We start from the raw sequence: 21,316 nt of genomic DNA, 5'->3' as shown, positions 1-21,316 counted from the left end.
GATGTGATGATTCCCGTTCTGAGATGTTTTGACTTATGTCTTGGAAAACGCTTAGAAATATAAATTGAAAAAAAAGTAGATGACATCTTTTTGTATATGAAAAATAAAAGAAACAGATGACACTCCAATGTGATACGATAATGTGGCTCCAAACCTTTACAGATGTCGCTTTAGTTTTGTCACAAAGTTTGTCACATTTCTACAAAACTGGTATTTATATGGTATGGGTCGTGTATTGTACAGAAGAGCTCTCAATGTAAAGTAAACATTTTTTACACTGCTATTTTGTTCGAACGCATTGGTTAAGTTGGCAATTGCTCATGCGCAAGTCAAATTGCATTATGGGGAAACTTGCTAGCATTTCATCATCAAGCAGATATCACAGTATCAATATTTTGGGACACGCAGTATAAACTGACAATTGAACAATACGTCACATTAGGATTTTATTCCACACCTAATTTCGATTTGATTGATCATTTGTGTATTGATAGAGAGAAAACGATAATAACCACATAGCAAGCATGTTCATATGTTTTCTTGTATTGTTATCTTGAGGGCAGTTTTTTTAATAACCACGCTTGTTTCGGAAGTCATTAGCTTGTGGTGTACTTATACTGTATTGTGGTTGTACAAAAGAAAACAAACCACAAACATCTGAATCACCCCTGAAGCCATGATCCGCTTGAATTCTTTGCACACTAGATGGCAGCATGGGCAACACAAACTACCCAAATCTGGATGTAACCATACTTGTCCATAAAAGCTTAAATTTGTCGTTTATTTATTTAAATGAGTGATTTATATATTTTTAAATATTACATTACTGTGGCAAAGTGCCGTTCCGGTGTCGCTCGGAAACAAGAGCGCTAAACTACAATGTAGTTGTAGTTTCCTACAATGTAGGAAACAAGTGAACACTAAACTACAATGTGACTTCGTAATGTCGCTGACTAACTCGTACGCTGACGTTTCGCTCACGTTAGGCTAACAGCAAGTATTCAAACACGACAAAAAGCCATTCATTTTTGTGTTCCCTTGATGATTAAGCTTTTTAAATCCCCATGCGTCCGCTCGTCCAGTTAGCGTCACCGAGGCCCCGCCCTCTCCACTGGTTTTAAACCAATCAACGCGCCTATAGACCCCCCACGTGACGAGGGACTTGCTAATGAGGACTGATTTGGGAGTTGCTTGCTTGGGCTGCAGTGCAGCGAACACGTACAGTCACGAGCCTCCGTTGTCCACTTTTTGCTCTTTTAAAGTAGTATTCTTCCCACCTCGAACTGGAATATTATTTTTCTAAACGTTGTTTGGATATCTTTGCTACCATGTCCAAAGAGTGCTGGCCAGGTGAGTGGTGAAAACGCATGTTTTGTTTTTGATGTTTTTATTTTTTCTTAGTTTTGCAGCGAAATGCTTTATGACCGATTGTCGGAAGGAAAGTACAGTACAACATTCCAAGCCTAGTATTACACTAAGCACACTAAATACTACAAATATTCTTTGAACAATTGTGATAATAACAGTAAATGGCATTTTCGTCAGCCCTGGTATGCGAAATTCACTTTACGTCAGTACTCATGTTTTATCATCAAAGATCTCCATCGTTTGCTTTTAAGTCGAGGTCTGTATCGATCCCTCAGCATAAAATGTCGATAATAATGGCCCGATTCGATTTACGACCATCTATTATCTGTACGATACTAAATGTGTATCGAATGAATAACCTAATTGTTGCTGTTTTTACTCGGACTCGATTGTTCTGACTATACTTTTCTAGCACGGATAAAGTGATTGAAGGGAATACTGAACGCTTCATTATTGGTACTAACAGGTAACGACATAATTTTTTTTGATACATCATCCGGTCAAATTTGATTAAAATTACTTGAAAAGAGCACACTACTCAATTTCATTTATAGAGCATTTGACCCAAAACTATAGCTTTACTAAAGCGCGAATATTAAGCGAACCGCAAGAAAAGAATGATTCTAATAGTTTAGTAATAATACTAACTATAGTTGCCATTTTGAATGCTGAAGTGCTCGGTGAAAAATGCATTGGAATCATGTTGAATGATAGTTGAATAGAACACTGGTGTCTAACTGAATGTCTCGGGGCCAGATCTGGCCTGCCATATCATTTGATGTGGCCCGCGAAAGCATAACAACTTCCATAATGCTTGCTAATATCTGTCATATGTAATGAATAAAAATAGATAGATTGCAAGCATTTTCTTGTTACATTATTCCAGTAAGTAAATAAGATGAATTTTGCTGAATTACAGAACAGAACAACACGATACATCGCAATATTGATATTTTTCCGACCTCTTGCTAAAATGTGTGTTTAGTTCGGAGAGCTCGATCATCATCATCATTATGATCATCTTGATCCTGTGTTTGTCTAGGGGAAGCCATTGAGCGTCTGGGTGGCTGTTTAGTAGAGTAGCTCCCCGCTTCTGACCTCGCTGCCAGGATGCTCCGTAAGAGCAGCGAAGGCGGCGGCGTAAAGCGGGGTCATGCTTCTGCGGCGTCCAGACATCACTCCGATTCCCTGATGGGCTCCACCAAGACCTGGGATGTCGGCCACAGGCGGCACTCCCACAACCTGCTGAGTGATGGTGCAGATCCATCGGTGTCTGCGTCATGCCCGCCCGGAGTGGACCCGGAGTACGTGATGATGCTGGTGAATGACGTCAGGTGGTTTGCCAACGTGCTACTGCACCTCAAGGAAGCCTTCCAGAGTCCAGGTGAGACGAGAGGAATTCGCAATACGATGTTCTTAGAACCATTTTGAGACTCTCCAAACGTCCACAAACGGTATGGACTGCTGTCTTGTTGCTCAGGTCGTGCTCCTCTGACTTTTTTGTCGTCAAAAGGCGGTAAGCGTCATCTTTTTTCGACTGAATAGACATGAGTGAAATTTGTGGCGAGCAAAGGAGCAGAAAACAATCAGTGGTGATAAGAAGATGCTTTCGAACTGATCCAGATAAAGCTGGACCGGTTAGTTCGAGCACATATTGTGCACGTGCGTCACTCCACAGACACATTCCGTGCGCACATTCAGAGATCACATTTGTTGATGTAATGTGAATGATTATTGCAAAAGATCAGATTAAACGAAAATAAATCTGAATTGGGTGAGCATTGTGAATGCCGCCATTGTTCTGGACATGCCAATTCTGCTCAAATTTATTTATGTCGCCCTTAATTACAAAAGAGTCTGAAAGGGCTTCACTAGCCCACACATGAAAAATATTAATGGCATCCCCTGGGCTAAACTCCCCAGAGGGCAAAAGGAAAATGTCAAAAATCCCATAAGACCTCTGTCAGCCAGAGACTGTTACACCCGCGCTGTGAGAAGGAGAGATACCCACGCTCGTTCCTGCCGACTGCTGTCAGGCTGCTGACTAAAAATAACAACAATAATAATAATAATAATTAAATGGATGCGATGTTTGTGATGTGAAAAACAATTGTAAATAGCACTGCGATTTATCCATTTTGTATTTATATTGCACTTAATTGAACGGTGTTTGTTTTTTCTTCTTTCTACCCACATTCTTGCTGCTGGAGGCTGTAAATTTCCCCAGTGTGGGACTAATAAAGCATATCTTAATCTTAATAAGGGGGCAAAAAACCTTATTCATATTGGCGGGCTTCTCACTCTTGTGCATCACTAGCTGTATCCTAAGCAAAGCATTTTTTATTTCTTGTCGCTAACTAAAACGAATAAATATTTGACACTTGTTTATTGATACTGGATCGTAATCAGAAACGATACCTCACCGTATCGATATATCGTTTCAAAGCGGGCTGATATTGGATGCTGCAGCATTGATACTGTATGGTGAAAACAAAAAGATACATTGCATTACCTATACCGTCAATTGTTCTACCCTTTGTTAAAGCGGATCAATATTTCATGCTTCTGAGTGGATAGGATGCTGTATCATAAGAAAAAAAAGATAATACATCATGATATCAATAGAACAACTGATCAAAATCTGTATTATCGGTGAAAAAAAAAAAAGATACAATGCCATATCAATATTTTGTCCCACCTGGGCGATGTTTTGCTTTGTTTTGCTACAATGTGACTTGGCTGTAGTTTGATCCCAAATGCACTACTACACGCACACACACATATATACACACACACACACACACACACACACACCGTGGTCCAACTGTGCTCCTGGTGGCGGGAGTGATTTGTTTAACCATTCCTGTGCTTGGAGGAGGACGCTGTCTGTGAGTGAGTCATTGCGTGTGTCCGTGTATGTTTGCACATGCATATGCGTGGATGCACGCACGCGTGTGTGTGTGTGTGTGTGGGCACGAGTGCATGAAATGAAGGTCACAAATAGTTTGTGAGCGTCCTCTCCTGACTTAGTAAGGAGCTTAACACATCAATAAAAAATGAAAATAATAATCATGGCATGATGCCGCATTCCTTTTGTGTCAGGTGGATAAAAATCTTACTTTTCACGGGATGCGTACTCGCTTGTGGGCAATTCTATCCCGTACAACTAAAGAACTAAAGAAATAAAAAATGCACACCGAAAAAAAACAAGAGTCACAATTTGAGAAAGCAAAATGAGCACGTCACCCGGGGTCTCCTACCTGGCCTGTTTTACATGTTCCCCCTCCTCCAACACACGCGATTCAAACGGTGAACTTAAAAGCAAGCTTTGCAGAAGCTTGAGAGGGGGGAAACATGTCAAACATGCTGTGTAGGGCTGGACCCGAAGGACGGGACTTGTGCACCCCCGCCCCCAAATTCTCTTTCATGTTTATAAATTCCCACCGCGTGTAGACAAACAGGGTGACACCCTCCTTTCCTGGCCGGTATGTCATTGCTATGCCAAAAGCAGCGCGAACCAGAACAGCAGGAACCAGTTAGCCCTGAGCAGAGGCTCCTTTGAGGCTTTAGCTTAGCAGCCTACGGGGGGAGGCTAATGGCACGGACCCTCCCAATACACACACACACACACACACACACACACACACACACACACACACACACACACACACACACATACGTGTTTTGGTGCATTTTCAGGACGTCCGTTTGTTCACCCGACATATGGGTACATGCCTTTCCCGTGGTCCTACAGGCTCCAAAAAAATATGGTAACCATGAAAAAAAATCAGGAAGACAGCCATCTACTCAGATTTTGGCTAGGACGTAATTTTTTTTTGATTTATGACAAAACTACTACATATGAGGACATTGACAGGTTTTTGTGTATTATGGAGACAGTCACCTCAAACACACTACCATTTCATGTTTTTGTGAATTTTGAGCCCCCGGGATACACATCATTTTCAAGTATATATGACTTATGAAGACCAGCTAAGAGTAAAGTGTGTATTTTTAAATTGACTCATGTTACATACCAACAGTATATGTTAGGCACATGTGTCCAATTGTCATGCTCGGGCATGGGGAGAACTCTACAAAGGAAGGATGCCCAGATTCAAACATTCAAATATCAATTGCTGAACTGTGAGGCGAATGTGCCAAACAGTCGTTATACCCATCATCCCTCAAATATTCACAATAATAATACAAGATAGTAAAATAAGCTGTGAAGAAGAAGAGACGGTTAAATATGTGGTCAGTCCACTTTCTTATTTTTTAATTGCTGACAATATGAAATTATGAACACAGAAAACATGCCACCTCCTCTCCATGACACAAAGCACTGCAATAGATGAGGGTTGTTTGAACTGAAGAAGATTATGTCAAAATGTGAATACTGCGATGAAGAATTTTTAATGAATCTGGCCATATATTGTGCCATGTGTGTAGCAACTTCTTTAGCTACCGTTAGACAAAAGCAACTTTTCAAAAAGTATTGAAATTCTTGAAATAGGATGAATTCAAATGTTTTAGGGTTTTTCCGAAATATCACCTCAAACCTAATAAGCCTATCTTTTGAGAGCTGGAAAACAGGCACGACAGTGGCCCTCCAGGCCCAGATCGGGACATGCCTGATATACAGTATAATTTACATGTTCATACATCTTCAAGGATTTTCCAAATTGCTCTTGAAGATCATGAAACAACAAACGTGAAACACAGTATCCAACAACAAATATGAAATCCATAATTGACCATCCCACCCTAAATGCACCATTGCTATTGCTTTAGTTAACTTGAACTGAAATGTACCCAGACGTGCTCGCATTTCAATGGACTAGCCATTCATTTCCCTTTTTAATGCAGTTATATCCTGTTGTGGATGTAGTTTTTGATGGACACCCGGCCTCTGTCGTTCAGAGCTGCTGGCTCTGCGTGGAGACAGGACTCACAGCTCGTTTTACCTGAAACTTTATGGCTTGTTGTGAAATCAAACATATGTCGCTCAACAGCCTTCACTTCATAATCTGTCCACATGCGTCTCTTATTCCCACCTGTAAAAGAAGGCATTATTTATTAAAAATGGAAAAATAAAATAATCAAAATAAGATATTCCAGGAAATAATGAGAATTTTGAAAATTTGAGAATTTTGAGAATTTATCTCTCATTCCATTCATGGTCTCCAGAGGGTTCAGTCAGGTCACTTGGTGTCTGGAACATAACATTACGGTGTCAAAATATTCAGCATTCTTCATTCTGACCAGTTAAGAAATGAATAAACATTAATTATCATTGAACATTGCTCACGGGAGAGTTTGGGATGAATATACCACACTATAGAAAGTTAACACTGTTCAGTTCTGTGGAACAGCAATATGGGGACATTCGAACACAGGCTCTCCAGAGTTAAGTCCAGACAAAAATCATATCACCTGAAACACACTCCGGTTTTTCAGGTCTGAAGAAATATGAGGACATGACGACTGAAATCATGGAGAGTCCATGTTTCTGATTTATAACTTCTCCTGTGTTTGTCAAAGAAAGCTGAAAACTCAAACCTAGTATATAATGATAAGACGTAGTAACCTGTTGTAAGGAAGAAGTGGATCTTCCACTCCTTTCTTGATCTTCAAAAGGTTTCATCAGGATCGGAACACTTGGTGTCTACAACATAGCAACAGTGCAGTGTCAGAAATATTCAAATTTATTCATCCTGATTAGTTAATAAATGAATAAACATTGTTATTCATTGAACATCGCTCACAGGAGGGTTTGGGATTAATATAAGACACTATAGAAAGTTAACACTGTTCAGCTCTGTGTAACAGCAATATGGGGACATTCGAACACAGGCTCTCCAGAGTTAAGTCCAGACAAAAATCATATCACCTGAAACACACTCCGGTTTTTCAGGTCTAAAGAAATATGAGGACATGACGACTGAAATCATGGAGAGTCCATGTTTCTGATTTATAACTTCTTCTGTGTTTGTCAAAGAAAGCTGAAAACTCAAACCTAGTATATCATGACAAGAAGTAGTAACCTGTTGTAAGGATGAAGTGTGTCTATCATTCCATTCATGGTCTCCAGAGGGTTCAGTCAGGTCACTTGGTGTCTGCAACATAACATTACGGTGTCAAAATATTCAGCATTCTTCATTTTGACCAGTTAAGAAATGAATAAATATTAATTATCATTGAACATTGCTCACGGGAGAGTTTGAGAATAATGTACCACACTATAGTAAGTTAACACTGTTCAGCTCTGAGTAACAGCAATATGGGGACATTCGAACACAGGCTCTCCAGAGTTAGGTTAAGACAAAAGTCATGACACCTGAAACACACTCAGGTTTTTCAGGTCTAAAGAAATATGAGGACATGACGACTGAAATAATGGAGAGTCCATGTTTCTGATTTATAACTTCTCCTGTGTTTGTCAAAGAAAGCTGAAAACTCAAACCTAGTATATCATGATAAGAAGTAGTAACCTGTTGTAAGGATGAAGTGGATCTCTCACTCCATTCTTGGTTTCCAGAGGGTTCAGTCAGGTACCTGTCACTTGATGTCTGCAACATAACAACATTACGGTGTCAAAAGTTTCAGCATTCATCATTCTGACCAGTTAAGAAATGAATAAACATTATTTCTCATTGAACATTGCTCACAGGAGAGTTTGGGAATAATGTACAACACTATAGTAAGTTAACACTGTTCAGTTCTGTGGAACAGCAATATGGGGACATTCGAACACAGGCTCTCCAGAGTTAGGTTAAGACAAAAGTCATGACACCTGAAACACACTCAGGTTTTTCAGGTCTAAAGAAATATGAGGACATGACGACTGAAATCATGGAGAGTCCATGTTTCTGATTTAGAACTTCTCCTGTGTTTGTCAAAGAAAGATGAAAACTCAAACCTAGTATATCATGACAAGAAGTAGTAACCTGTTGTAAGGATGAAGTGGATCTCTCACTCCATTCATGGTCTCCAGAGGGTTCAGTCAGGTCACTTGGTGTCTGCAACATAACATTACGGTGTCAAAATATTCAGCATTCTTCATTCTGACCAGTTAAGAAATTAATAAATATTAATTATCATTGAACATTGCTCACAGGAGAGTTTGGGAATAATGTACCACACTATAGAAAGTTAACACTGTTCTGCTCTGTGGAACAGCAATATGGGGACATTTAGACACAGCCTCTCCAGAGTTAGGTTAAGACAAAAGTCATGTCACCTGAAACACACTCAGGTTTTTCAGGTCTAAAGAAATATGAGGACATGACGACTGAAATCATGGAGAGTCCATGTTTCTGATTTATAACTTCTCCTGTGTTTGTCAAAGAAAGCTGAAAACTCAAACCTAGTATATCATGATAAGAAGTAGTAACCTGTTGTAAGGATGAAGTGGATCTCTCACTCCATTCTTGGTTTCCAGAGGGTTCAGTCAGGTACCTGTCACTTGATGTCTGCAACATAACAACATTACGGTGTCAAAAGTTTCAGCATTCATCATTCTGACCAGTTAAGAAATGAATAAACATTATTTCTCATTGAACATTGCTCACAGGAGAGTTTGGGAATAATGTACAACACTATAGTAAGTTAACACTGTTCAGTTCTGTGGAACAGCAATATGGGGACATTCGAACACAGGCTCTCCAGAGTTAGGTTAAGACAAAAGTCATGACACCTGAAACACACTCAGGTTTTTCAGGTCTAAAGAAATATGAGGACATGACGACTGAAATCATGGAGAGTCCATGTTTCTGATTTAGAACTTCTCCTGTGTTTGTCAAAGAAAGATGAAAACTCAAACCTAGTATATCATGACAAGAAGTAGTAACCTGTTGTAAGGATGAAGTGGATCTCTCACTCCATTCATGGTCTCCAGAGGGTTCAGTCAGGTCACTTGGTGTCTGCAACATAACATTACGGTGTCAAAATATTCAGCATTCTTCATTCTGACCAGTTAAGAAATTAATAAATATTAATTATCATTGAACATTGCTCACAGGAGAGTTTGGGAATAATGTACCACACTATAGAAAGTTAACACTGTTCTGCTCTGTGGAACAGCAATATGGGGACATTTAGACACAGCCTCTCCAGAGTTAGGTTAAGACAAAAGTCATGTCACCTGAAACACACTCAGGTTTTTCAGGTCTAAAGAAATATGAGGACATGACGACTGAAATCATGGAGAGTCCATGTTTCTGATTTATAACTTCTCCTGTGTTTGTCAAAGAAAGCTGAAAACTCAAACCTAGTATATCATGATAAGTAGTAGTAACCTGTTGTAAGGATGAAGTGGATCTCTCACTCCATTCTTGGTTTCCAAAGGGTTCAGTCAGGTACCTGTCACTTGATGTCTGCAACATAACATTACGGTGTCAAAAGTTTCAGGATTCTTCATTCTGACCAGTTAAGAAATGAATAAACATTATTTCTCATTGAACATTGCCCACAGGAGAGTTTGAGAATAATGTACCACACTATAGTAAGTTAACACTGTTCAGCTCTGAGTAACAGCAATATGGGGACATTCGAACACAGGCTCTCCAGAGTTAGGTTAAGACAAAAGTCATGACACCTGAAACACACTCAGGTTTTTCAGGTCTAAAGAAATATGAGGACATGACGACTGAAATCATGGAGAGTCCATGTTTCTGATTTATAACTTCTCCTGTGTTTGTCAAAGAAAGCTGAAAACTCAAACCTAGTATATCATGATAAGAAGTACTAACCTGTTGTAAGGATGAAGTGGATCTCTCACTCCATTCTTTGTTTCCAGAGGGTTCAGTCAGGTACCTGTCACTTGATGTCTGCAACATAACATTACGGTGTCAAAAGTTTCAGCATTCTTCATTCTGACCAGTTAAGAAATGAATAAACATTATTTCTCATTGAACATTGCCCACAGGAGAGTTTGAGAATAATGTACCACACTATAGTAAGTTAACACTGTTCAGCTCTGAGTAACAGCAATATGGGGACATTCGAACACAGGCTCTCCAGAGTTAGGTTAAGACAAAAGTCATGACACCTGAAACACACTCAGGTTTTTCAGGTCTAAAGAAATATGAGGACATGACGACTGAAATCATGGAGAGTCCATGTTTCTGATTTATAACTTCTCCTGTGTTTGTCAAAGAAAGCTGAAAACTCAAACCTAGTATATCATGACAAGAAGTAGTAACCTGTTGTAAGGATGAAGTGTATCTATCATTCCATTCATGGTCTCCAGAGGGTTCAGTCAGGTCACTTGGTGTCTGCAACATAACATTACGGTGACAAAATATTCAGCATTCTTCATTTTGACCAGTTAAGAAATGAATAAATATTAATTATCATTGAACATTGCTCACGGGAGAGTTTGGGATGAATATACCACATTATAGAAAGTTAACACTGTTCAGTTCTGTGGAACAGCAATATGGGGACATTCGAACACAGGCTCTCCAGAGTTAGGTTAAGACAAAAGTCATGTCACCTGAAACACACTCAGGTTTTTCAGGTCTCAAGAAATATGAGGACATGACGACTGAAATCATGGAGAGTCTATGTTTCTGACTTATAACTTCTCCTGTGTTTGTCAAAGAAAGCTGAAAACTCAAACCTAGTATATCATGATAAGAAGTAGTAACCTGTTGTAAGAATGAAGTGGATCTCTCACTCCATTCATGGTCTCCAGAGGGTTCAGTCAGGTCATTTGGTGTCTGCAACATAACATTACGGTGTCAAAATATTCAGCATTCTTCATTCTGACCAGTTAAGAAATGAATAAATATTAATTATCATTGAACATTGCTCACGGGAGAGTTTGGGATGAATATACCACACTATAGAAAGTTAACACTGTTCAGTTCTGTGGTACAGCAATATGGGGACATTCGAACGCAGGCTCACCAGATGTTAGGTTAAGGCAAAAGTCATGTCACCTGAAACACACTCGGGTTTTTCAGGTCTAAAGAAATATGAGGACATGACGACTGAAATCATGGAGAGTCCATGTTTCTGATTTATAACTTCTCCTGTGTTTGTCAAAGAAACCTGAAAACTCAAACCTAGTATATCATGATAAGAAGTAGTAACCTGTTGTAAGGATGAAGTGGATCTCTCACTCCCTTCTTGGTCTCCAGAAGGTTCAGTCAAGATCCCGTCACTTGGTGTCTGCAACATAACACCATTACGGTGCCATTACGGGACATTCGAACACAGGCTCTCCAGTGTTAGGTCCAGACAAAAGTCATTTCACCTGATCACACTCAGGTTTTTCAGCAACATTACAGTATCAGAAATATTCTAAAAAGTATTCTACAGTAACTGGGAAGTATGAGGGCATGACTGAAATCATGAAAATCAACATTATAGCAACCATAGAGTGTCAGAAATATGTCGTAGTTACATGACTTTTGAATAAATTAAACTTCATACACAGCACAAGCCGGCTCTTTATGGTAGTTACCACTGTACAGCTCTTATAGCTAACAATTTCAGGACAACAGACATGACTGAGTTCAAATAATAAAGACAACACCCGAAACATACTCTTTCAGACTAAAACAATGTAATGACTGAAAAATAATTCCGGTGACCATTCGTTGTTTTCAACTAAGTAGAGACTTTTGATGGGCAGTACAAATTGCTGATAAAAATGTGGATTTGTCAAACAGCTACCACAGCCTTCTTCAATCAGGTGAAATAAGCATTATGAAGGAAGTTTAAAGGCATCTAATTTTCCTCGACTATTACGGATGGTATGTGTTTTTATGAATTGTGATATTTGGTGAAGCACAATATTTTAACAGAAGCCGAATAATTTCTATTTCTATTTTTTCATTCCAAGATATTCCTAGTTCTACATGGCAATACAATATTCTCAATAATTGAATGATAATGGCTGCTAAACATTTTCTTCAAAAGTACTTCAATTATTTTTGCTCCAATATGATCAATGGCATAAAAAATATGCTGTTTATTGTGACATTTTTGGGGTAAATACAATGTACAAATAAAATCTATCACTGTGACATCCTTTGGTTGCAGCTCTTGTCATGTGCTTGCGGTAGCCATAAGAATTAGATAGCAGGTAGATTGATAGCATACCTTTATAATCACTGATCCACTGGGCTTTCAAACAAGGCTTGTTGACTCCAGATAAAAGGAGCAGCCTCAGATTCAGGGCTCAGTCTGGTTCTTCTTTGTGACATTATCACCACCAGTAAACATCTACAATGGAAAGTGAGAAGAAGTCAGCCAGACAAGCAAGCACAATATTATGGCAGCACTTATTTTGGCTCAAAAAGTACTGAGCCAAAGGAATATTATTTTCTTCCTCAAAAATACAAAAATTCATTTCATCAAACATTTGCTGGTCAGACTAATAGATTCGGGCAAACCATTTGTCAGGCAGATAACAATGTAAAATTAAAATAGAGTAACACAATATTGTCTTGACCAAATGTACCAACAAAGCTGAATTCTGCTATAATTTCATTGCAAACGTTTGTTTGTTTTTTTCATTGAAACAGTGTACAATTGAATCAGCACAAGAATAAACAGTGTAAATACACCGGGCTTACCGTAAATGCTAGAAGTGCCTGGCCCACTTTCATTAGGCTACCTGTACTAACTAATTTAAATTAACTGCAATCGAATAAAACAAATACTGCACTGAAATAAACATATGGTACCAAAACCAAGTTCCACAGACTGTGTTGTTAAAGATTTAGAAAAGTTTTCCAGAACCTTGCCTGCAGGACATGTCCACATTACTTTTACTGGAAGCTTATTAGCATGCTAACGATCGAGCTAGCTAGCTAGCTAGCTAGCTGTCTTATTGAATGATATTACCTTTGGTGGGCACTGTTAAACACGGTTATATTGAACAACTTCTATGTTACGGTAAGATAAATGAAAAGGAATTGCTTACCCGATGGTCATCCACGCGTGGTCGTGTTTGAGAGTAGGATTGTCTGGCTGCTTCACATGTTGGATTTTGTGTGACTGCTAATTGATGTGACTTATCAGGACGAGGGCGGGGAAAATGTGTGAGTCAGTCCGAAAAAGATGACATTTGAGGTCCTGCACAATGACGTCACTGAAAGTGTGTTAAAAGTGTGTTAAGTACCGAAGTTGGCCACTAGTTTTCCAAATGAAAAGTGAGTCGAAAGTTAAACACACTTAAACACACAATTTCTGAAAATTGTGCTCTTTCAGGACATCACTTATTTTTGGTGTGGGAGTATCCTCGTGAGCTCTAGAGTAGTGTAGACTGCGTGGAAATATGAGGACGCGAAAAATGTCCTCATTTTTCCACAGGTCCTCATTGTGAAGGTGTGTTATCATAAAATTGTCCTGAGATGTCATGAATACAAACGCACACACACACACACACACACACACACACACACACACACACACACACACACACACACACACACATGCACACGTGCTCCACTGCTGAGTCGGGTCTGAAGTGGCCAGGACAAGAAGGTGAGTCTCTTATGACCCATTGGGTGAACTTTGACCCCAATTCCCAGAAAAGCCTTTGTGGGCCCCTGCGGCTTGGTTCCTTGATGCCTTCCACAATTCCTCTACGGCTTGGGCGTTTAAGATCGCTTTATCGATGTATGTTCTGGGTCTCTGTTGTCCAAACTACAAGGGAGGAGTACCCCCTCCGTGCAACATGGCGATGACCTAGAACGCACTGCCGACAGAAGGGCATGGTCAAAATAAGCCCGAGCCGTTACTCATTCCGCTTGCCACCATCCTGAGTTACATCATCCGATAAAAAGCAGCGAGCCTGTTCCAGAGGCAGCCATGCAAGCCCAAGCTCCGTGACATGACCTCCACTGTACTTGGCAGATACGCTTGTGCGTTTTGGATCAGAAGCAGATCCTTTCTTTGTCCATACGTTGGGCTTTTTGTCACTTTGGTAGAAGTTCATCAGTGGGCTTTTCAGTCCATCAATGTTTGTTCCAAAACATTTGCGTGGCCCTGCTCTCTATGCCTTTGCAAAAAAAAATCCCACCCTTGGTTCGGATTCCTTTGGCTGGGGAGTGGCTTGCATCCTGTTGTAAGGCCTGTATAGTTCTTCAGTTCCCCCCCCCCCCCCCCCGCCCCCCCAACCCTAGATGGTTCTAGCCCTCACTGAGTGTTATCTTTGGGTGTGTAATTCTGGTTTTTGTTTTCCTAGTAGTTGAAGTTTGTGCTTTCGGTTCTAGTTCTACTGTTGATGGAGACTTTATTGTAATTACGCTACTGGTTCTAGTACAGGGTCCAGTTTTAGTACAGAGAGTAGTTATTGTTCTGCATCCGGTTCCGGTTTTGATATTGGTTGTAGTATAGTTCAGGTTCTTTTGGTATTTGTGCTTTTTGGTTCTGGAACTGGATCGAGTTCTACACATGCTTGTTGCAGTTGCAGCTTTGGTTCTTCTGGTTTCTGTTGTACATTTGCCACTAGTCTGGTACCGGGTCTCGTTGTAATTCAGAAACGAGGTACAGTTCTGCATTTCGCTCCAGTTTTTGCTTTGCGTCTAGTGTTTTTCTGTTCCTGCGACTAATTGTTCTCGTTCTGGTCCTACTATTAACTAGTTGCGCCACTCGTTCTGTTTGTGACTTAAGTTTTGGTTACAGAGTAACTTGTGATTTCATTTTGGTTAAAAATTGAATCCTGCTCCCGGTTGTTGCGGTACATCTAAGAAGCTCATTCCAGTTCTGGTTCTGCGCTGGATTTGAGTTTTGATTCCAGCCAGTTGAAGTCAATGTGCATTCACACAACGTTTGATTTGCACTTTTTGCACAACCGTGTCTTCTTGTTGACATTGTTAGCATCCGCTCGTCGCTCCACGTCCACGTGTCCTGTTCTGCCTCAGCTAATTCTTTTAATCGGGGGCGAGATGGTGATTTAAAAGAATAAAGAAGCTGTCGACGACGTACCGGCCCGACACCCCCCCTCCCCCTCCACACCTCCCCCATCCCCCCCCTAGTCTCCCGCATACTCGGCATTCCTTTTGAACAAATGTTCACTTGTGGCCGCGCAGCGCCTTCAATAGAGCAGCGCGAGGGTAGCTGTGAGCCGCACTGACGTGGAAAAAGCCCCCCCAGCTAAATTTTGCTCAGAGGGCCCAACTCAACGTCTCAGTGGCCGGTTTTACTGGATGTTGCCGTAGCAAAGTCGTCTTTCTTTCTTCAGGAACGTCAGGCATCCCTTTCATCGCTTTTCCGTCTACGTGACCTTGTTTTGAAAATATTTTAGGACGCCGCAAACCGTCGCACTGACTCACGTGTCAAGTATTTGCCGGTGTCATCGCGACATGCTGATACGGTTGTTATTTTATTCCAGTCAAACAGCATTGTTGTACTCCACGATGCCTTTGTCGCGTCAATGCGGCCCATTTCACGCCGTCTGCCTGTGAAAGCCGTCGGCGCGACATCCATCTTCGCTATAATATTTACGGTATTTGTGCCGTAATACAACACTGTAAAAAAAAAATTATGTGGGTGAACTAAAAATTTCAAGTCAACAAACTTGGATAACATTTTAAAAGCAGTCCCCGTTTTCCCACCCCTTTGTTCATTTGCCCGTAAATCCTGAGCGGTCGCCGTGAATGCCTGCCCCGAGTGTGCCAGCTCAAGTGGCGGCTTGCGGGTGGCGCCTTCAATCGAAAGCCGTCCTAACGACATAATGGTTTAATGGGCCGGGAAAAAGAAAAGAGTGGGATTTGTCGGAGAGGCGGGGGGGGGGGTTGTAACCCCCCCCCCCTCCCCATGATGCCACATGAAGGATGTTTTTGTGCAAGTTCTTGATTGCGCCTTGTTTCCTGGGTTGGTTATTTATGGTTATTGGCCAAGGGGTGAGGGGGGGGGGGGTGTTCGTGTCATAGATTGGTCGCAGTGAAGGAGGGGTGAGAAATTTACACGCTAAGCCCTTTTTTTGTTTTTTTGCAGCTTTGTGCGTCACCTTGTTGTTGTTGTTGCAAAAGTCATCTCCGGGACACGTTCTCGTAGTCGCCCTACTTTCAGGACGCGGCCTAAGGAGACTTCCTGCACTTCTACAAAGTTGCAAAGGGAGATCAGAGAAAGATGGTTCCTAATAGACGGCGACGTCAGCATTTGGTGGGTGGGGTCAAATATGCCGACCATAGCGTTTCGGAAGCTTTTGGATTTTCCCTTTCGTGCAGCTGTTGTTCCACCTCTGTGAAATCTGTCATTACCTCTGAAGCGAGGACATTTTGTGTCGGCGCTTCTTTTTCCCCTTCATGCAGCCTACGTTCCGCCTCTCTGATAAAGTGGGGACCTTTTTGGCGGCTTCTTTCCCACTGCCCCTTGCCCTTTTCTCTTGTCGATGGTCCTAAAAAGCATCCTCGTGTCAACATCATTTAGTAGGCTGTAAAGATTCCAAAGTCCCGATGGCCACCTTGAACAATGGCATGCGTTTGCATTTTTCTGACCCCCTTTCACATCGTATTCTTGTATCGACGACCTTTGACCTACCGCCAACCGGAGAGAAAAAGGACGGGACGGGGACAGTGCGAAAGGTGAATACGGAATCTTCAGGACCCGGTCCCGGTTTTTCAATATTCCCCGTCAGGCTGCCGCCCTTTCACCTCTGATACTGCCTCAGAAAATGGGAAATACTGTGTTGCAACCTTTGACACGGTCCACAGACTCAGGAAAAAACAAGGGGTAGTGTGAAAGGGGGCAAATGGGAATGCATTAAAATATGAACCAGGGCACTCGCAGCTTTTTAATATTCCAGATCAGCGAGATCTCAAGATAATACTGAGAAAGAACGGACAGAATTCCGATAAAACAATTCCCACTCGCCACAGATCACATTTCGTACGGCCCAGCGTGGTCAACGTTTGCTGGACCAGATCCGCTATTTGTCGCAGAGCGCCATTTAGCTGACGTTTCTCTGTCGGAATGACACAAAGTGAGTGGTCAGGAGCGCGGCATCTGTCAGGTGGACTGAGTCAACACGCGTCACCGCGCCCGAATCCTCGAGGAAGGGGGTCGGTCGGGCAAACCTCTCGGCAAAAAGCGCTCCCAGACGTTTCTTCCGAGGCGCTTTTGTCGCCGGCGCTCATCACGTGTCCGGACAGGCTCACTGATTACCGGTTGTTATCAGCCAGAGAGAGAGCGGGGGCTTGTGGGGAAAGAGAGTGGGGGGGTTGTGATGTCTGTCAGGCCACCTGAAGCTTTGGATTAGGGTTAGCCCCCCCCCCCCTCTATGCCGGGGACCCCCCACATCAAAATGAAGACCAGACATGTTTGTTAGTTGTTTTTTTTTAACCTGGTGTTGCATTTGTTTCTCGGGAACGCCAATAGTTTCCGTCGTTCACTTTAATTTATCCAAATGTGTCAAATTTAAAACTTATTTTTTAGGAAAGCGTCATGTAGCGCGTCAGTAGTTGGTCTTCTTTTGGGAATTTTGAACAGTGTGAAATGTTATCAATATTTATGCTGATTGCTTCGGCTCTATTGTTTGACGCACTCGTAAACGCCGCCTGCTAGCCATGACGACCGCTAGCAACAGGCTGAGCTGCGCCGTATTCTTTTCTGGAGCAGATGTGCGAGAGGAATACTTCCCATCCCTGAGTAAAATGTTCAGTGAAGCTCGTTGGGCCGATCGAAATCCACATTTTCAAGCGCAACGGAGATTGCATGAGTGCCGCAAATGTTCTGAACTCCTTTTCCATGCCAGTGTGTCGCAATTCACATGGTTAATATTTGTTATGATGCGAGCGTTTGGGTGCGACATGGGCTCATCGCGGCAAAGGGGAAATGAGATGGTGGACGTTGGGGGGTGACTGATGTGGTCTGGAGGGGAGGAGGGGGCGCTTCCTTTCCAAAATGCTCGCCCTGACCACTGTTATCTCTACCAAAACAATGGCACCCCCCTGCCCCCATTACCACCACCAGAGCCGCCATCACCGCAATCAGGCAGCACATTTCCAGGCCGCCTTTTTTTTTTTTTTTTCCCCAGGCCATTGTTGTGACAAAAGCACTCAAGGCTGATTCTTGCCGGCTTTCTCTTTGCTGTCACACAGTGCCGCGAGCGCGCAGCCTCCCCGCGCAAACAATAGCGAGCGGTCAGTGTGAGCTGTCACTTGAGATCGGAGCTCATGGCTTCATTCCCTTTTGTATTTTGTAAACACGCCGCTTTTTTTTCCGTGTGTTGTTCTGTCATTGTGGATTGTTGGGGGGCGGGGGGGGGGGGGGGGGGTTGGGCAGTGATCTAAGTGGTCCAATTGGACACAGAGCTAATAGATTTGTATGCAGGTTACAAGTGTTGTTGCTGTTGTTCATACAGCGGCAATAGTAACAAAGTAAAAGAAGAGTATGCTAAACTAATAGCATATAGCAATAGCATAAAATAATAGCACTGTGGTGTTATCACTTGCAATTCTTACTGATTTTTTTTTTTTTGTACTTGGCTCGGTGAAAAATCCATTTCAAATCTTCCAGGAAAGGAAACAAGTAATTTGTTTGCATGCAGCGAATCGGGGGTGGGGGTGGTGGGAGGTGGGGGGTGGGGCTACTGGCGTCTTGCTACTTCTTTGATTGTCAAAGCGCTTCAAGCACTGGTGAGTCAAACGTACCTAAAAGGGGAAGAGGGTGAGCGCTTTAATGAGGCTCCATTGTTGGTGGCTTTAAGTGGAGGTGGCTGGGAGTACTTTAAAGAGAAGCCCCCCCCCCCACCCCCACAGGCGTCGGTGCGTGGGGGTACTAAGGGGGCGGGGACGGGGGGTGGGGGGCTGTAGGTCTCGTGGTGAGCAGGTGAGCCTGACGTCTCTCCTGTGAAATGTGTTCTTTGATCTTGGGAGGGTGATGATATCTTCCTCGGTCCTCTTAACAGCGTATGTACGCTTGAAGTCCCAGGAACCTTCGGGTTTTTTTTTTTCTCTTGACCTTACCTAAAAGTAAGTGATCAGCGCCGCAATCCGTCCATACATGCACCCTTTGACTTCCATCCCCTGGGGTCGGGTCATGGGTCCAGCAGCTTTATTTAGCAGGGAAGCCCGCACTTCTCCTCAGCCGCTTCGTCTAGCTCCTCCAGGAGATGGAAATAAGTCTTATTTTTCATGGGGAGTTATTCTCGTTTTTTTTCAATCATTTTCTACACTACAGCCTACCCCAAAATGGGCGTCCTGTTCCTGATTGGCCGCGTCTCGATCTGGTTACTTATAGTTCCTGGATCTAGAAGGTTCCTTTCTAGAAAACCTTGATGCCTCCTTGTAGCCACATGACGACATTTAAGATGCTTATTGTTCCCAAAATGCCAAATGTCATCAACTTTTACATCTTGGTCTTTGTAGTTCTTGAAAACACAATCGCACACCCCTACCCCAGACGTGCTTGGACGTCTCAACGGTACCATTTCGCCGTCGTCCCACGCAGCTTGACCTTCTTTGGGCCTTCAAGCACCAACTTGCTAAGTTCTTCACACTTAGTGCTTCACACTTGCTGAAACTCTCATTTCTAATCGGTTTGGATCAGCTCGACACGCCTTGTTCCAAAGGTTTTCTGGATCTGGCAAAAGTAATTAACTTGGAGCACAGGGGCTTATTTTGGCTCCGTAACCTAAATTGAGATGAAATTCCCGCTGTCCAAACACACCGAAAGCTCTCGGGATGAAGGAAAAAGTTCCTCGAGGTAGAAAAGGCACCATTTGAACCTAATGGAGACGTTTGGAGGGTTCCTCCACCAGCTGTGTGTGTGTGTGAGACCATGAGTGCATTTGTCACGGCGAGGGAGGGGCTGAGAAAAACACCCAACCTCTCATTTTCACTCCCACCCCCCTGTAATTCCTGCAGCATTCCAATAAATCCGGCCTCTCATCCTGCCTGCCTCTTGATGAAAACCAGATGACTCTCCTGCCCACCTCCCTTCCCCCATATCACTCACTCACTCACTCACTCACTCACTCACTCACTCACTCACTCACTCACTCACTCACTCACTCACTCACTCACTCACTCACTCACTCACTCACTCACGCACACACAGACGTGAACGTACCTGTACGTGACAGCATTCACATAGTTCATCTGCGAAAGGCACGAGTAACGTCAAGAAAGGCGTCACCGGTCGCAGACACGATAAATGATGCGATGCTTTGTCATTTTCTGAGTGGCGTCCTCCCCAGCATCAAAGAGTTTTGCCATTTCTTCCAATTTTTTTTTTAAAGCGGCACACGATCCAAAAAATATCCTTCTTCAGCATCCCTCCCATAAAAGACGCCTCGATCCGTATTTTTGACACATGCGGTCCGATACGACTGGAGGGCGCTTCCCTTTCAAGTGAAACAATTTGATTTGTTTTGATTTGGTGGCATTACCATTCGATACGACATACTACTAATGAATGTGTCTCGTATTTCTTTTGTGGCCCGAACGGTCTGATTGGCAACTCTGCCTCGTTCGCATTTGTATCAACTTGAGAGGCGCAATGTCACGCAGAGGATGAACACGGTTGTGTGGCGCCTCGTACGCGAGCACCAAAGCGCCTCGTCACCGAGCTTCCTGTTCCACAAGTCTCTTCCTGCCTTCCTGCGGCAGGTGTTTCATCAGCGTTTGCAAAACGTCACCGTTTTTTTTTTTCCCTCACTGCATTTCAACCAACCGCAAGCGTCGACTTCCAAACCTTCACTTTTTGTCGCTCTTCTGTTTTGTTGTTCTATTTCGGAGAGCTTCCTGTCTCAGTTCGGCCCTTCCTCCCGTTCGTCTCTCCCCCCCACTCCCCCCCCCCCCCCCCCCCCCACATGTGTGATTACATGCTTGGTTGAGGCCCCGTTGTGCTTCCGCAGCCCCTCATTACTCGGCTTCCCAAGCTCATTTCATCTGCTGCCGCCCGTTGACGGCCGAAGCCGCTTCTAAGCGCTTGCTAATGCTAATGCTAACCAAAACGGCAGCACCGGCGGAGCGCGTCT

At 42.8% G+C, this 21,316-nt stretch overlaps 1 protein-coding gene and 2 long non-coding RNA genes across 6 annotated transcripts in view; 2 read left to right on the top strand and 1 right to left on the bottom strand.

The window, feature by feature from the left end:
- Window positions 1-1,172: 1,172 nt before the first annotated feature.
- The window catches only part of LOC127616133 (rho GTPase-activating protein 29-like), a 36,115-nt gene continuing 15,971 nt past the window's right edge, over window positions 1,173-21,316 (top strand). The window contains exons 1-2 of the mRNA XM_052087559.1: window positions 1,173-1,350; window positions 2,411-2,752. Of these exons, the coding sequence (XP_051943519.1) occupies window positions 2,479-2,752 (274 nt within the window). The 5' untranslated portion in view covers window positions 1,173-1,350; window positions 2,411-2,478. The remainder of the gene's footprint in view (window positions 1,351-2,410; window positions 2,753-21,316) is intronic.
- On the bottom strand, window positions 6,958-9,276 carry LOC127616164 (uncharacterized). Of its 3 annotated transcripts, XR_007967052.1 has the most exons (6): window positions 9,222-9,276; window positions 8,766-8,843; window positions 8,319-8,390; window positions 7,863-7,940; window positions 7,416-7,487; window positions 6,958-7,036 (listed from the first exon to the last, which is right to left on the bottom strand). It is a non-coding gene; the product is annotated as an uncharacterized LOC127616164 (long non-coding RNA). The 3 variants fall into 3 exon arrangements; XR_007967051.1 differs by lacking the exon at window positions 9,222-9,276 and having other exon boundaries at window positions 8,766-8,850; XR_007967053.1 differs by lacking the exons at window positions 8,319-8,390; window positions 9,222-9,276 and having other exon boundaries at window positions 8,766-8,912.
- On the top strand, window positions 7,594-9,651 carry LOC127616162 (uncharacterized). 2 transcript variants are annotated; one of them, XR_007967048.1, is made up of 3 exons: window positions 7,594-8,142; window positions 8,590-9,045; window positions 9,493-9,651. It is a non-coding gene; the product is annotated as an uncharacterized LOC127616162 (long non-coding RNA). The 2 variants fall into 2 exon arrangements; XR_007967049.1 differs by having other exon boundaries at window positions 7,656-7,686.

The sequence above is a fragment of the Hippocampus zosterae genome, chromosome 15, assembly GCF_025434085.1.
Source record: "Hippocampus zosterae strain Florida chromosome 15, ASM2543408v3, whole genome shotgun sequence".
NCBI lineage: Eukaryota > Metazoa > Chordata > Actinopteri > Syngnathiformes > Syngnathidae > Hippocampus > Hippocampus zosterae.
Note: the sequence above shows the minus strand (reverse complement) of the source record. Positions and strands in the feature narration are given on the sequence as shown.